This window comes from Peromyscus leucopus, chromosome 5, assembly GCF_004664715.2.
Source record: "Peromyscus leucopus breed LL Stock chromosome 5, UCI_PerLeu_2.1, whole genome shotgun sequence".
NCBI lineage: Eukaryota > Metazoa > Chordata > Mammalia > Rodentia > Cricetidae > Peromyscus > Peromyscus leucopus.
The window spans coordinates 107,851,007-107,868,329 of record NC_051067.1 but is presented as its reverse complement, the minus strand read 5'-3'; the positions used below and the strand labels follow the sequence as shown (position 1 = coordinate 107,868,329).

Below are 17,323 nucleotides of genomic sequence, written 5' to 3'. Positions count from 1 at the left end.
ATATGTGTTATCTCAGCACTCCAGCCTGGGCAATGGGATAGAGTTTAAGGCTAGTCTTGGCTGCAAAGAGAAACCCTTTCTCAAAATAAATAAGAATAAAGTAAAATAAAATCTACCCCTTGCTAGAATATTTAATACTAAGCAAGTCCTGGCAGAGACTTAACTATACTAGCAACTACTATATTCTTCATCATTATATTATTTAGTTTTTTAAAAAAACTCATTTTTAAGAATATACTTTAAAAATCGTATTTTTTTTAAAGTGGAAAGAGACTTTATAGTTTCATTCTAATGTTGATTGTTATACCAATGTTATTTCAGTGGTTGATTAATGCTGAAATTCATACCTCCTTCCAAGTAAACTACATAAAAAAGCATATACATAAATGATGTCTTAAGGCTATAGAAATGGCTCATTGCGTAATAGTGCTTTCTGTGCTGACATGAAAACTTGAACCCAAATCGCTATCAACCCACGAAAAGAGGTGGGTATGGCTGCCTGTGTCTGTGACCTCAGCACTGAGGGCTGAGAGGCAGACAGGTCTCAGGAATTCCTAGCAGGCGAGCTAGCTTAGCTGAAATGGTGAGCTTCTGGTTCAGTGAGAGACCCTGCCTCAAGACTACAAGGTGAACAGCAATAGAGGACAACAACATAACATCCTCCACTAGCCTCCTTGTGCATGGGAGCATAGACACACACACACACACACACACATGTAAACACATGCAGAATGTCTTAAAGTAGTACAAAGACATGAACACAAAAGATAATGCACTGCTTCATCTTTTTCCTATGTGTTTAAAAGTCCCAATTCTGAAAATAATAGCAGCCAATCCAACCACACTAGACTTAATTTATTTTAAATGTTCTATCAGCCACCAGAGGGCCCTAGGAAAGCAGACAATAATCTGGAAAACAGTTCATGTCTTTACTAACAATAAACCAAGAGTTGGCAAAATACAGTCTGTGAGCCAAATTTGTCCCTACCACCTGTTTTTCTGGCAAACATTCTCCATCAAGCTATATATCTAGCACTTTTTGCTTTGTTTTTGAGATAGAGAAGTGTCGGTGAGGGAGTATCTCACCATGAATCCCTGACTGGTGGGCAAACTGCCATGTACACAAAGCTGACCTACAACTCTCTATGATACCAGTCTTGTGTTGACTTGCAGTGATCCTGCTGCCTCTGCCTCTGCCTCATGGCAAACACCAGTAATCCCAGCAGATGGATGATTGAGGCATACATGGCAAGACTCTGTCTCAAAATAAAAATAACAGCAACAACAACAATCAGTCAATCAATAAGTAAGCAAGATCTCCATGGCAGTAAAGGCTCATAATCCCAGCACTGAGAGGTAGAGTTAGGAAGATTAGGAATCTGAGATCACCCTTGGCTATATACCTGGCTCCTCAGTCCAGCTCTGCTTTCAAATTTTTAGCAAGGCACGTGGCTCATATCTGAAATTCCAGTACTCAAGAGGCTAAGGAAGGAGGATTGGCACAAGTTCAAGGCCAGCCTGAGCTACATAGTGAGTTCCAGAACAGTCTGGGCTATAATATCAAAAAGCAAAAACAACAAAAAGAATGACTATGGATTAAGCAATTCTTCCTAGTTATATATTCATGAGAATGAAAACAGGTCTATATATGAATTTGTACACATATGTTTGTAACAGTGTTATTTGAAATGGCCAAAAGGTGAAAAAAAATCAGATAATTCTCAACAGATTAATGGATAACCAAACTGTGGTATATCCAATGAAATATAATAAGGAACAAATAAAACCTATTGTGGTGCTACACAACTGCAACCCAAGCTACTCAGCAGGCTGAAACTACATAGTAAGAATCTTTCTCATTAAGAAAAGAAATGCAGGGACTGGAGAGATGGCTCAGCAGTTAAGAGCACTGGCTGCTCTTCCAAAGGTCCTGAGTTCAATTCCCAGAACCACATAGTGGCTCACAACCATCTGTAATGAGATCGGATGCCCTCTTCTGTTATGCAGGCATACATGCAAATAAAGCACTCATATACATAACATACATGAATAAATAAATCTTAAAAGAAAGAAAGGGAGAGAAAGAGAGAGGGAGGAAGTTAGGAAGGAAGGAAAAAAGAAAGGAATGAAGGGAGGGAGGAAGGAAGGAGGGAGGGAAGCCTTTAATTCTAATCCCAGCACTCAGGAGGCAGAGACAAGCTAATTTCTGTGAGTTCAAGGCCAGTCTGGGCTACAGAGTGAGTTCCAGGACAGCTAGGGCTACACAGAGAAACCTTATCTCAAAAAACAAAAAACAAACAAACAAACAAAACCCAAAAACAAGAATAAAAAATAAAAAATAAATTTTAAAAATGCTGCTACATCTAAAGACATGCTGCTACATCTTGAATGAGCCTTGAAACATTCTAAGTGAAAGGCACAGACACACAATAATTATACTGTGGCCTTTGTTTTATATACACATAATAAACAAATCCTGAATTAGGAAGAAGTGAAAATAAAACTAAAAAACTAGCTGGGTACAAAGTTTTTTTTTTTTTTTTTTTTTTTTTTTTTTTTAAAATGACCAATTAACCCTGCTCCCAAATTTCCACACCTCCCCGCTCTACTTTTTCTTTAGGCAGTAAGCGAAATTTTCTGACAAGTAGAAGGATGACTGGGCAACCGTACTAAAAACAGGATGATGAAATACAGTCACTCTAAAACGTGCACACTGAAACCGAGGTGCTCTTCCACTCCCTTGGCTCCCAGCATAACACACTTACACTCTCTAGGCAATAGACTGGCAGCCTTCTCACTTGGGAATCTAATTAACCTAAGAAAAAAGAACTACAGATAATGACTTCAAAGGTAACCTAGTAAAAACCCCTACAAAGAGGCCTGCAGTTAGCGAACACCACTTGGGATCACAGAATATATAATTTTGGTGCCCCATTTTAAGTGATAAGCAGGTAACAACAATCACCACATAGCTGAGAAAAGCTTCAAAATTTGAAACAGTCAAAAGCCATAGTGGCACATGGCTCTAATCTCAGCTATCTGGAGGTTGAGGCAGAAATATCAAATTTGAGGTATAGTGAGCTTCAAGCCAGCCTAAGCAGCAGAGCAAAACCATGACTCAAAAAACAAAGAAGGAAAAACAAACAGATGCCCATTTAAGATTTTACAAGAGCCAGGTGTGGCAACACCAGCCTGTAATACTAGTACTAAGGAAGCTGAGGCAGAAGATGTAAAGTTCAATGAGAGAGCCTATCTCAAAGGAATAAGGTAGAGCATGGTAAAATAGACTGCCCAACATCCTCCTCTAGCTTCTGGGCATGTGTGCGTGCAAACACAAACAAATAAACAAGTTAGAAAAATTGTTGAAAATTACACTATAGCTTGAATCTGAAAAAAATAAATATTGCAACAGAAAATAACAAAAAGTAACCCTTGCTTGGCTGGAGCTGGCCCTTCTGAGGTCTTTGTTAGATCCCTTGGGGGGGATTGAGCAGATGGATTGGGTTTTTCTAAGATAAAATTGATGTTATATTGAAAAGAAAAATAACAAAAAGTAATGTATTCCCATAGTTTCATTAACAAGCAATGATAAGCCTGGCAGTGATGGTGCACCTGCCTTTAATCCCAGCACTCAGGAGGCAGAAGGAGGATCTCAGTGAATTCAGGGCCTGCCTGGTCTACTAAGTGAGGTCCAGGATAGCTAGGGCTACAAAGTAAAACGCTGTTGGGGGCAGGGGTGGGAGGTGGGGGTACTGGGACAAAAAACAAAACCAAAACAATATGCTATAATGAACACATAATTTGACACATACCAATTTCTATTATTAATATATCCCACCAATGCAGAACAAAAATATTCTTTTAAAGTATTTATTTATTTATTGACTGAATGTATGCCTGTGCACCCTGCACCCCATACATGCCTGGTGCTCACAGAGGCCTGATGAGGGTATAGGTTCCCCTGGCCAGCCTCGTAAACATAGGCCAGCCAGGAAACAGTGAGACCTGTCTCAAAAAAATAAAAAGAACCTCAAAACAAAGTGAACAGCTACTGAAGAAGACACAAACCTCTGGCCTCTACACACACACACACACACACACACACACACAAGTGCATGTGTACCAGCACATATACAGCATGCATGCACACACACCAATAGTGATATATGTCTGTAGTTCCAGCTACTCAGGCAAAGGTCAGACTGCTTGAGTCCAGGAGCTCACTGAGACTGGGTCACATAAAAAGACAGTCTTTAAAAACAAGCAGGGCTAGGGAGTTAACTAAGTGATGTCTGTAGAGGTCAGAAGAGGGCAGTGGAACCCCTGGAACTGGAGTTACAGATGGTTGTAAGCCATCATGTGGGTGCTGGGAATTGAACCTGGGTCCTCTTCAAGAGCAACAAGTACTCTTAACTGCTGAGCCATCTCTCCAATTCCTCTTTTTCCCCTTAATTTTCCTTTTCTTTTTTATGGTAAATCGACTTTAACTAGGGTTACTAGAGGAAGGAGAGAGCTATCATTTAAAGGAGCATGGGCAACTGAAGTGACACTACTTAAGGAGAGGTAAGGTCTCATCAGTCTTTCCCCTACAGTATTATTTTCTAAAGTGAGCATTTTTCTTATTCTGTCATTTTAAAGGACATCAGGAGAGCACAGTCCACAGACTCAACTAAGCAGGGCTCATGGGGGCTCAGAGACCGAAGTAGCAATCAAGGAGCCTACATAGGTCTGTGCTAGGTCCTCTGCATATATGTTATGGTTGTTAGCTTGGTATTTTGGGAGGACACCGGACAGTGGATATGGGGGTTTCTCTGACTCTTTTGCTTGCTTTTGGGACCTTTTCCTCCTACTGGGTTGCCTCACCCAGCCCTGATGTGAGGGTTTGTGCCTGGTCTTATTGTATTTTGTTGTGCCATATTTGGTTGATGTCTCTGGGAGTCCTGCTCTTTTCTGGAGTAGGGGGTGGACTTGGGAGTAAGGGAGGAGCGATAGGGAACCGGGAAGAGTGGAGGAAGGGGAAACTGTGGTTAAGGATGTACTATATGAGAGAAGAATAAATAAAAATTAAAAGAAAAAAAAAGTAAAGCTGATAAAAATTTCACCTCAAATTATAAAATACAAAAGAAATACAGCTGGGCGGTGGTGACTCCCACCTTTAATCCCAGCACTCAGGAGGCAGAGCCAGGCAGATGTCTGTGAGTTCGAGGCCAGCATGATCTACACAGCGAGATCCAGGACAGGCACCAAAAGTTACACAGGGAAACCCTGTCTCAAACAACAACAATAACAAAAGAAATGCAAAATTCTAAACCACTGACAATAAATAAAATAAAATCAGGGGATGGAAAGGTTTGACTAAGGATCTCACACTAAAATCCAGGCTGACCTAGCACTTACCATGAAGCCAAGGTCAGACTCAAACTCACAGCAGTCCTCTTGGCATGTCAGAACCTCATATGGCACTTCAAGGCAAATTTGATGACTTGGATTTGATGATTTAGAAGCCAGGCTTTCTGCCAAGTTTGCTGTGTCTATTCTCCTTACCCACTAGGATAGCTTTAAACAACACCTTCCTTATTCATGTTACTGCTATGACCAAAGTACAGCATGCTATCAAACAGGGCTCAACCTACTCAGGTTTCCAACCTCTGAGTTGTGGTTGCCTTCACTGCATTATAGCCTCCTCAGCTCCACCCCTATTTTAAAATATTTTCAACTACCAAATGATGAGAAAGAACTGATAATATAATTCATCATCTTTTTTTTTTTTAAGTTTCTATTTCATAGATGGAACTATAACCAGTGGTATATCATTCCCTAGCTTGTGCTCACATGTATGCACAAACACACCACACACACACACACACACACACACACACACACACACTCCAATTAATAACAGTTGTTTTTTTTTTTCCGAGACAGGGTTTCTCTGTGTAACTTTGTGCCTTTCCTGGATCTCACGCTGTAGACCAGGCTAGCCTCGAACTCACAAAGATCCGCCTGCCTCTGCCTCCCAAGTGCTGGGATTAAAGGCGTGTGGCACCACCGCCTAATCACAGTTTTTTAAAAGAAGATTTTTATTATGTGTGTGTGTACATTTGTGTGTGTGCACAAACACATGTGTGAAGGTACCCTCCCCACAGAACTGAAGTTACAGGTGGCTGCAAACTTCATTGTGGGACCAAACTCCAGTCCTCTGCAAAAGAGGCAAACACTCTTAATTACTGAGATCTCTTCCAGTCCGTAATATCAGTTTTTATGACCAAAGAAAAGCAAACAGTATAATTCTCTTCAAAAAGGTCCTTATGATTAGACTTAACTGGAAAAAAGAAAGCAAACCTCAAAAGCAGAGTTTGGACTATGCCTGCCATAAAAATAACTATGATTTTAGGGATATTTTATGGATGCTGCCAAAAGGTAAGTCACTAATAGTAAGTAGATTCTGGACTAGTGATACAGTTTAGCTGGTATAGAGTGCTTGTCTAGAATGCAGGAGGCTCTGGGTTCAATCTCTAGTACCACATTCATTGAGTGTGGTAGCACGCACCTGCAACCTCAACACTCTAAAGCAGGAGGATGAGAAATTCAAGGTCATCTTCAGTATACAAATTCAATACCATCCAAGAATACATGCGATCCTGTCTCAAGAAAAACAAAACAAAAAGCCATTAAATTGATTCTGATGTACCCCAGGCTAGCCTTGAACTTGATATGTAGCTAAGACTAGCCTTGAACTCTTGATCCTCTTGCTTTTGCCTCCCAAATTTAAATTATTATTCTATAAACACTACAGTAAAACCTCTACGAATAAAAAGACTACAGTAAAACTTCTACGAATATTTCAGAATACATGCCAAAATATCTCTTCTGTATTAGCAAATGTGAACACCTTAGAAAGTACAGGAATAACAAAGCTCTTAAAACTGTATTTCTAGGTTTGGCATGGTATGCATGCCTATAGTCCTAACATTTGAGAAGCTGAGGCAGGATTAAGAACTGGAGGGTGCTGGTTGGTGATAGTGCATGCCTTCAATTCCAGTCAGCACTGGGGAAGTAGAGATAGGAGGATCTCTGTGAGTTTGAGGCCAGCCCAGTCTACAGAGTGAGTTCCAGGACAGCCAGGGCTACAAAGAGAAACCCTGTCTCGAAAAACCAAAAACCAACAATAAAAAAGAACTGAAGGGCAAAACCGGCCGTGAGGGCCCTCACCTTTAATCCCAGCACTGGGAAGGAAGAAACAAGTGGATCTCTGAGTTCCAAGCTAGCCTGGTCTACAGAGCAAGTTCCAGGACAGTTACACAGAGAAACCCTACTTCAAAAAAAAAGCAACAAAAAAAAGCCGGTAGTGGTGGCACACACCTTCAATCTCAGCAAACGGTTGAATCCCTGTGAGTTCTAGGATAGCCTGGCCTGCAGAGACAATTCCAGGACAGGCTCCAAAAAGCTACACAGAGAATCCCTGTCCCCTGTCTTAAAAAAAAAGGGGGGGGGGTTTGAAGCCCAGTCTGGGCTACAAATTTGTCTCAAAAGGTAAAGAAAAATAATAGAATGACAGTATTCATCTTGGTGTTCTGATTGTAAAACAATGTAACCAGCAACCACACCTCAGCTACCACAGCTAACCTTCCCTGCCATAATGAACAATATTCCCTCAAAACACGACAAAAGGGCCGAGAGGTGGTAGCACATGCCTTTAATCCCAGCACTCAGGAGGCAGAGCCAGGTGGATCTGTGAGTTCAAGGCCAGCCTGGTCTACAGAGCAAGATCCAGGACAGGCACCAAAACTACACAGAGAAAGCCTGTCTTAAAAAACAGAAAAAAAAAAAAAAAAGAAAAAAAAAGGAAGGAAGGAAGGAAGGAAGGAAGGGCGGGAGGAAGGGAGAAAGAGAGAAAGAGAGAGAGAAAAAGAAGATACTGCTTGTGGATGCTTGAGAAAAGGTTGAAGACTCTTGGCAAAACCACCTGAACTGGAGGAACTTAACCAGAAGCCTCAAGACAATCAAAGAAAGGGCATGCTCTCACTCCCACAGAGAAGCAGCAGGTAATGTAGACTGCTCTAAAATTAACACAAAGTGGGGCCTTTCTACCTTTGTAACTACTGAGAAAGTCACTATCTCCAGGAACCTGGAGGATTTTACAGAACAATTTTCACCTATCTCTGGAGGGTTAGAGCTGAAAGAAAAAAAGCTCTCTAAAGACTGATACAATTTTAATTTGTACAGCAGACTGAAGTAAAATCAGTAGCAGTACCATTACAGATATGTCTTTAGAAATAAAAAGACTACATACAATATTGGCAAGCAAAACAAACTAACAAAAATCACACACACAAACCCAAGGCCCCGTCCCAAAACACAACGTGATGAAAACAAAGAATGAGGGCCAGCCAGATGTCTCTGCAGGTAAAAGTGCTTGCCTCCAAGCCTACAACCGGAGTTCAATCCCTGGAGCCCACAGAGTTGGGGTGGGGGGACAGCACTGACTCCCTCGAGTTGTCTTTGAACCTCTACACACAAGCTGTGGCAGGGCATGCAGACACACACACCCCCAAAAAATATTAATTTTTTTTTAAAGATGAACATGGGGGGGGCTGGAGAGATGGCTCAGTGTTTAAGAGCACTGACTACTCTTCCAGAGGACCCAGGTTCAATTCCCAGCACCCATATGGCAGCTTACAACTGCCTGTAACTCGAAACTGTCAGGGAACCTGAAACCCTGACACATATACACACACACAAGCAAAACATAAATGCACATAAAATAAAAATAAATTATAAAAAAAGATGAACATAGTTTTTTTTTTGTTTTATTGGTTTCTTAAATTCTTTTTTAAATTACTGTACATAAGTACGGATGTATGTATGTATGTATGTATGTATGTATATAAGTATGTATGATGCATCAGTGCAGGCATGTGCATGTCATAGTGTGCATATGGAGGTCAGAACTTTGGGAATCAGTTCTTTCCCTACATCTTTACAGGGAGTTCAGAGATTAAATTCAGGTCATCAGTATTGCATACCAAATCTTTTGACTGACATCTACATCTTGCCAGTCCTTATTATACTGGTTTCTGGAAACAGAATTTCAGGTAGCCCAGGATGGCCTCAAACTTTTTATCTAATAATCACAGGCTAATCCTGAACTCCTGATCCCCCTGCCTCCACTATCCAAGTGCTAGGATTACAGGTATACATTATCATGCCTGACATTAGATGAATTTATTTGTTTGTTTATTTATTTGGTTGGCTGGTTGGTTAGTTAGCTTGAGGCAAGGTTTCTCTGTGTAGCCCTGGCTGTCCTGGAACTTGCTCTGTAGACTAGGCCAGCCTCAAACTCAGGAGATCTACCTGCCTCTGCCTCCTGAGTACTGGGATTAAAGGTGAGTGCCACCACTGCCCAGCCAGATCAATGTTTTTAACAAAGCAATTATCACTCTTACTGTCCAATCCCCATTCCCACCCCACCCCCATGGGTTTTTTTCTAATACTCACTAATATACACTTACTTACCTCTATCACACAACTCTGTTAGTATCTGAGGTGATATTTTGTTTGTGATCTAACAAATAAAGCTTTCCTGATGATCAGAGTGTAGAGCTAAGCCCCTAGTTAACAACAGAGGCCAGGCAGTGGTGGCACATACCTTTGGGATCTCACAACTTTAATCCCAGTACTAGGGAGGTGGAGATAGGAAATGACATGGCTGGGTGAGGAGAATATGATGGGGGAGGAAACAGGAGCTCACTCTCTTTCAGTCTGAGGATTCAGTAGAGGTAAGAACTCTAGTGGCTGGCTGCTCTGCTTCGTTAATCTTTTAGCCTTCACCCTGATATCCGACTCCAGGCTTTTATTATTAAGACCAATTAGGATTCATGCTACAAGTATTCCTTGGAGCATCCTTCAATCCAGATCAAGAAAAGTGTGAACTGAACTTGGGAGATAGCTCAGTTGGTAAGGGGCTTGTTTTGCATGCATGGGGACCTGAGTTTAATTCCCAGAACCCATGTAAAACATAAAATTAAAAATAATTAAATAAAAGCTTTAAAAAAAGGGTTGGAGAGATGGCTTAGGGGTTAAGAGCACTGACTGGTCTTTCAGAGGACGGGGTTCAATTCCCAGCACCCACATGACAGCAGACAACTGTCTGTAATTCCACTTTCAAAGGACCTCACACCCATGGCAAAACATCAATGCACATAAATATATAAAATATAAAAGTGTGAACAAATAGACTATTAGCAGTGCATGATGGTCCACACCTGCAATCCCAGCACTAGGAAAGTAGAGGTAGGAGGATAAAGAATTTAAGATTTTCCTCAGCTACATCAAGAATTCTAAGTCAGCTTGGATTACATGAGACTCTTCCACAAATAAATGAATGAATGAGAGAGCTAATCCTAGTACTTGAGGAGCAAAGGCAGGAGAAAGAATCTTTATGAGTTCCAGGCTAGCCTGATCTACATAACGAGTTCCAGACCAGCTAGGACTACTTAGCAAGACCCCATCATAAAGGAACTAAATAAATAAAGCTAAGCATAATGGTACATGTTTGTAATCCCTGTACATGGGAGGTGGAAGGCAGCACCATCAGGAGTTCAAGATCAGTCTTGGTTACATAGCCCGGGTTGGCATACATAAGATCCTAATTCAAAACAAAAGAAACATGGAGTTGGGGATTTAGCTCAGTGGTAGAGAGAAAAAAGTTCACAAAAGCAGAATATTAAGCTATCATTCCAGGTGAACAGTGAAATGTTAACCACTGATTCAGTTACTCAATACACACTCTCACTGCATCCAAGTCTACAGAAAAATCTTGTCTATAGTATGAAAATATGGACTGGCAGACACCAAATTCTCTTCTATAATACAAATATTACAGAAAATCCTAATAAACAACTTTCCTTTTTTTCATCCTGATTTAAATATCCAATAATACTTATATGATCATTGAATCAATCTCCTTTCAAACCTTACTGAGTTAGTAAATGAAAAAAGCAGAACAATATAACTAAAAGCAAAAGAACATCAGTATTTATACTAAGAAAAGAGGTAAATCCACTGAAAAGAGTAAAGACTAAAATTGTGGGTTAAGACACTACTATCAAGCCTGAAAACCTGATTTCTAACCCTGAGACCCAAACAGTGGGAAGAGAGATTCCCCCAAGTTGTCCTTTGACCCCTAACATGTATGTCTCTCTGTCTCTCTGTCTCTCTGTCTCTCTCTCTCTCTCTCTCTCTCTCTCTCTCTCTCTCACACACACACACACACACACACACACACACACACACACACACACACGGATTTAAAGATAAAGTCTGTGTAGCCCTAGTTGTCCTGTAACTCCACTATGGAGACCAGGGTGGTCTTGAACTCACAGTGATCCTCCTGCCTCTGCCTTCAGAATGCTGGAATTAAAGATGTATATCACCATGCTCAGCATTTAAAAAAAAAAAAAAAGTAATAAAACTAGGGCTGAGAGATGGCTCAGCAGTTAGGAGCAATGGCTGCTCTTCCAGAGGACCTGGAATAGATTCCCATGACCTACACAGTTGCAACTCCAGTCCCAGGGGAAATCCCACACCCACTCCTGGCTTCTGAGGGCACTGCATACACACACCCATATAAATAAATGTTAAAAAAAAAAAAAAAAAAAACTTTCAAAAGATAAAATAAAAATATCTAAGACCAAATACTCCAACTCATGTCAGTTTTTTTTTTTTTTTTAATTTTATTATTTTAAATCATGCATGTGAGTGCAGGTGCCCTCAGAGGCCAAAGATCTGAGGCCTCCCTGGAGCTGGAATTACAAGCAGTTGTGAGCTTCATGACATGTGCATTACCCCATTTACAAAAGACTGAACAAAAGCACTGAGTAAAAATGGAAACTCAGCTGGGCATGGTGGCACAGGTCTGCAGTCCTGGCATAGGGGAGATGGACAGAGGATCAAGAGCAGCCTGGACTACATGGTAAGACTGTACCTCAAAAATAAACAATAAAATCTGGGACATCAGAAGATAATTTATCAAAGAGATAGTAAATTATATTGACAGCACTGAGCACTAGACAAAGTAAAAGCAAATTACAGCCAAAGGTTCTATCTAGGAAAAAGCTCTCTAGTTTACACAGGAAAAACCTGTGTAGCAGGTGTAGCTGAGACAGGAAATTACCATGAATTTGAGAATAGCCTGGGCTACAGAGGAAACCTTATCTTTAAAGAAAAAAAAAGTATATTAATATTTGATGAGATTATGTAAAGTAAATTTCTTGCAGAAATACATTATAAAGCAAAGATACTTCTCCAAAAACTCAAAAACAGCTGTAGATAAGATATACATAATGTAGCATGCACTTCTTTTGGTGATTCTCATTTTGGACTAGAAAATATTTAATAAATTTTGGGGCTAGAAAGATAGTCCAACAATTATGAGGACCCACAGTGGGTGGCTTACAACTGTCTATAATAGCAGCAAGGTGGAGGTAGAGACAGGAGGATTGTTTCGGGCTTGTGGTCACCAGCATAGCTTCAGATTCAGTGAAAGATCCTATCTTCAAGGGAACACAGCAGAACATTGCACTTCCTCCTCTGGCCTCCGTGTGTGCACATGGATACACACACAAAAACTTCGAGTAAGTTCAAGCCTATGTTTTGTGGGACCCTGTCTCAAATAAATACACAAACTGAAATTGAAAGCTAGGCAGGCACATGTGGTTAAGACATGCATTTGGGAAGTAGAAATAGGAGGATCACATGAGATAGTTCCAAGAGTCCAAGGTCATCCTCTAGTACATAGTGAGAGGACACCTAGGACTACAGTATAGGAAGACCTTGTCTAAATAAATAATTAGGATGGGGAGAGAATGCAGTAGGTAAAGTACTTGCATTACAAGTTTTTAGGACCTGAGTTTGGTTCCCAGAAGCTATGTAAAAATGCTGGGTGTGGTGATACAGGTTTGTAATCTCAGCACTGGGGAGGCAGAGACGTGAGGATCCCTGGGGTTCACTAGATAGATAAATTAGTGTCTAGCCTAACTGGTAAGCTCCAGAACAATGAAGAGATCCTATCTCAAAATAGGTGGGCAGCTTTACTGAGGATGACATCAGAGGATGTCCTGTAACTTGCACACTCGCATGCACACACACACACAAAGAAACTGAATTTTCAGAATTATAATAATTTTTGAATTATTATAACAGCAAACTAGATCACTGCAAACAGTACACTGGAGTACTAGAAGCTGCTCTTTATAATAATGGAATGCATTAAACATAGGTAAGTTTTGTTGTTTTTTGTTTTTGTTTTTTTGAACAAGGTCTCACCATATAGTTCTGGATAGCCAGGAATTCTCTACATAAACCATATTGGCCTCAAACTCGTTGTGGTCTGCCTGCCTCTACCTCCTCTGAAGTACTGGGTTACAAACACGAACAATGAGCTACATTAAATACTTGGCCTGGCACTACATTAATGCTTCTAAAATCTTTATTTATTGGAATAAATGATGAGTTTGAAGCTAGATACTAGGAAAAAAATTAACAAAATAGCCTGATTTTAAAAAAAAAAAAAATGGCAGGCTACCCTGGAACTCTCTATGTAGATCAGGCTACCTCTGCTTCACAAGGACTGGGATTCAAAGTGTTCGTCACCATGTTCAGCCTCCACAAAGAATTTTTCAAAAACTTTTTCACTGTATGGAAATTTCAATGTGCTCTATCTATTCTCAAACCTTCAGAAAAACATAGAACCGATATAGGCCAAAATTACCAAGATCTGCTATCTTATGGAACTGACCAGTCAGCCAAAGAACCAAAACAATACTAATTACCATGAAAAAAAAAAAAGCAAAATACGATTGATTCAAAACTTAAGTGGTATGTCCTCATTAAAATTCAACAACTGTGCTAAATAAAACAGATGAGGGTGGTGTCTCACTTCAGTAATCCCAATACTCAGAGGCTGAAGCAGGAAGAATACTTCCACTTTGAGGCCAGCACTGGCTACACAGTGAGTTCTAGGCTAGCCTGTGATACATAATGAGACAAAGTCTCAATAAAATACAAAAACAAAAAAAAATATTTTTCAGATGAAATTTCACCATAAACAAGTATTTTTTTTAAAAAATGACCACTGAATATGATGGCACATGCCTCCAATTCTTTCCCAGCACTTGGAAAATGAGGCAGGAGATCACTTGGAACTAGAGATTATCTAAAAAAGAAATGATAGGAAAAAATGAAAGAAAGGAAGAAAAGAGAGGAAGAAAACCTCCTAGAACATTTTAAAGTAGGCTTCTGGTAAAAAATAAAACTGTTTGCCGGGCGGTGGTGGCGCACGCCTTTAATCCCAGCACTCGGGAGGCAGAGCCAGGCGGATCTCTGCGAGTTCGAGGCCAGCCTGGGCTACCAAGTGAGTTCCAGGAAAGGCGCAAAGCTACACAGAGAAACCCTGTCTCGGAAAACCAAAAAAAAAAAAAAAAAAAAAAAAAACTGTTTATGTTTACCTCTAGGAATTCCAATTACAAATTAAGTTACAAACTTTCTTGCCAAAAATTCACTCAAACAAGTTGTTTTTATTTTTTTTCAGTCTTCATAATCTAAGTACAATTCAATGCCATTCAATTCTCCATAAACCCCACTTTTTCTGTTTCTTTTATATATAAAATTTATCACAATTCAGTTTGCCTAATAATACAGTTATTTGGGCTATGTATCTACTTCCCAGCTTCCTTCAGGAACCCGAGACTTTTTGCATCAATATAACACTACACAACTAAGTATCGAGCAGTATCTTCAAAATAAGCCTGGCTCACATAATGCTAATGGAACTGAAAATAAACACGGCCAACAATTAACTATTATAATTATTTATTACATTGAAAAAGGCATCTAACATATAAAGGCTGAAAAGGAACTAATAAAATAGGTATTGTACCACGTAGAGACTCAGCTTATAAAAAAAAAATTCTTTCAATGCAACTCTGGGAAAACAACCTACTGAACTTCAATAATATGAGTAACAGTAAGTAACTCAATACTGGAAAGAATAAATAGAGATACACTTATCCATCTTCTTTTCTAAGTTCTCTTACGTATGTAATAGGGAAACTGAACTTAACGAACCACACTATTCCAAACCAGGTCACAGGAGAGCGTTAAGTCCCCCGTCATCATCCTGTTTCTATTTCCTGACTGGTTTGACCTGCAAGCATTATGGTGCCCGGCTTTCCCAACCTAAGATCGCCTTAAAAAAAGGAAAAATCTGAGAAAAGCTTTTTCTTAAAACAAAAAATGACTTCTAGAACATTCTAAGGGATTTATGAAAAAAGCACCCTAACTTGAAAGAAAGAAAGAAAGAAAGAAAGAAAGAAAGAAAGAAAGAAAGAAAGAAAAAGAAAGATCTCCAGAAACACTCTGCTCAGGTAAAACCCAGTTTTCAGAAAAGTCGTTATAGTATACTTGAAATTAAGTGTGGAATATAAATTTGCAAAATTGAACAGTCTCTCGAACGTGTTACTACTCTCCTAGTAAAGTAGATTTAAGAAAAGACACGAATTTTAAAAGGGTCCTACACTCCAAGAGTACGCATCTTTCAAATAAAGAATTTTACAAACCACCTAGAAACAGCTCAGTGCGCTTACGCTGGCTTCACGGGGACGCTTCCTCAGCACCACGCTGGCACGGCAGCGACAAGCACAAACCTCCTGGGGCTTTGGCCCCAACCCTCTGCCTCTCAACTCCGGGCGTCCTCCGGCCACTGGCCTCCCGGAGTCGAGTTCCCTACGACTTCGCTTCCAGCCAAGCCACTTCCACGTCGCCGCGAACCACACGCCTCCTCCTCCTCCTCTTCCTTCTCCTCCTCCTCCTCAAATTAAATCAGGCTTCACTCACCACACGCACGCACCAGGGGCACCAGGGGAAAGGCGAGCTGGCGGGAGCGCGGGGAGGGCACGCTCCACAGTCCAGGCTGGCCCGGCACCCACCTGCAGGCCGCGAGACCTGAGACACCGGCGCTGGCGCCCCGTCCTCGCCGAAGACGAGTTTGAAGTCGAGCTCGTCGTGGGCGCCACAGTTTGCAGTAGTCATCGGCGTGGCCCCGGGTGCTGCGGCTCCTCCTCAGGCGGCCGCGGCGGCTCTTCAGCGCCGCTTCATGCTGGGCCGCGCCGGCCAGGAGGTCGCGGCTGCACTGCAAACTTTCCGGGCGGGGCCCGCGAAGCAAAGCGTTCCGTTCCGACCTAGAAAGCTGGCCGAGCGCCCCGCCGCACCAGGAGCCGCCACCGCCGCCAGTCGAGGGTGCCTAACAGCCACGGTCGCCTTAACCAGGGTTCCCCGCCCCCCCTCCCACAGTCGCCGCCACTGCCGCCGCCACCGCCGCCGGCGCGCTCCCGCGCCCTGCAGCGCGCCCGGCCCCGCCCCGCCCCCCGCCGGGCTCCCATCCGACGGGGCGGCCCATAGGCCTCTGGCTCCGCTGACAGTCATGGGCCCCGCCTCCTCGCCAGCCTATCGCGGGAATCCTCGGCGAGGAGGAAGTCACGTGACCGAGGAGCGTCGAGCGCTGCTCCCTCTCGGGAGTTGTAGTTAAAGTCTTTTCCTTCCGCAATGTCTAAGCCAAGACGAGTGCAGAGCCAACAGCGCCGTCTAGTTAGACTGGGAACCCCCCCCATAGGTCAATTGGAGACTCTCCCTTCCCCCACTGGGCAGAACTCACGTCGAGGAGGGGGTAGCAGAGCGCTAGGGTGATGGGTATCCTGGTATTTGCCCCCCACCGAGTATTTCCCCCTTCTGGCTGGGGTTAGGAGGCATCAGACCCCCTCAAGGTTACTTATACACCACTCATTCTCGAGTCCCTCCATACCAACTTCAATGGCGGAATCCCGAGAGGGTCAGGGGATTGGTTCGAGCTTCTCGGTATGTTAGGGCGGAGCTGAAAGAAACCTTGAGAGACAGGTCTGGAGTTGCTTCAGATCCACCCCTGTGGGGAGACCTCCTCCACTCACCCCACCACCCCGCCCCAGTGGCTGTGCCTTTGTCCCCACTAGCCCGCGCAGATAGCTGCTCTCTTGAGGATACAGTGCGTTCTAGGCTTCACCTAAATCGGAGGGGCCAGGTCTGGTCCCTGATGGAACAGGCACCTTTTGCCTTCTAACGTCCCAGTACACAACCATGAAACTGAGAGGTATTGTGACACCGAGCTAATGACCACATATATAGGAAGTGAACCCGTTTTCAATCTTGGCTCCACCTCAAAGAGCCTGCCTTCCCAGTGAGATATGGAACAGCCCAATACATCATACCTTGGCGTCTGGGGACTCGGTCTTGT

General features: G+C 42.1%; 1 protein-coding gene across 3 annotated transcripts in view; it reads right to left on the bottom strand.

Moving 5' to 3' along the window:
- Nfatc3 (nuclear factor of activated T cells 3) overlaps positions 1 to 16,187 on the bottom strand; it is an 82,867-nt gene extending 66,680 nt beyond the window's left edge. For all 3 annotated transcript variants that reach the window (XM_028854255.2, XM_028854256.2, XM_037206236.1), the window contains exon 1: positions 15,987 to 16,187. In XM_028854255.2, the coding sequence (XP_028710088.1) occupies positions 15,987 to 16,089 (103 nt within the window). In that variant the 5' untranslated portion in view covers positions 16,090 to 16,187. The remainder of the gene's footprint in view (positions 1 to 15,986) is intronic.
- Positions 16,188 to 17,323: the final 1,136 nt, after the last annotated feature.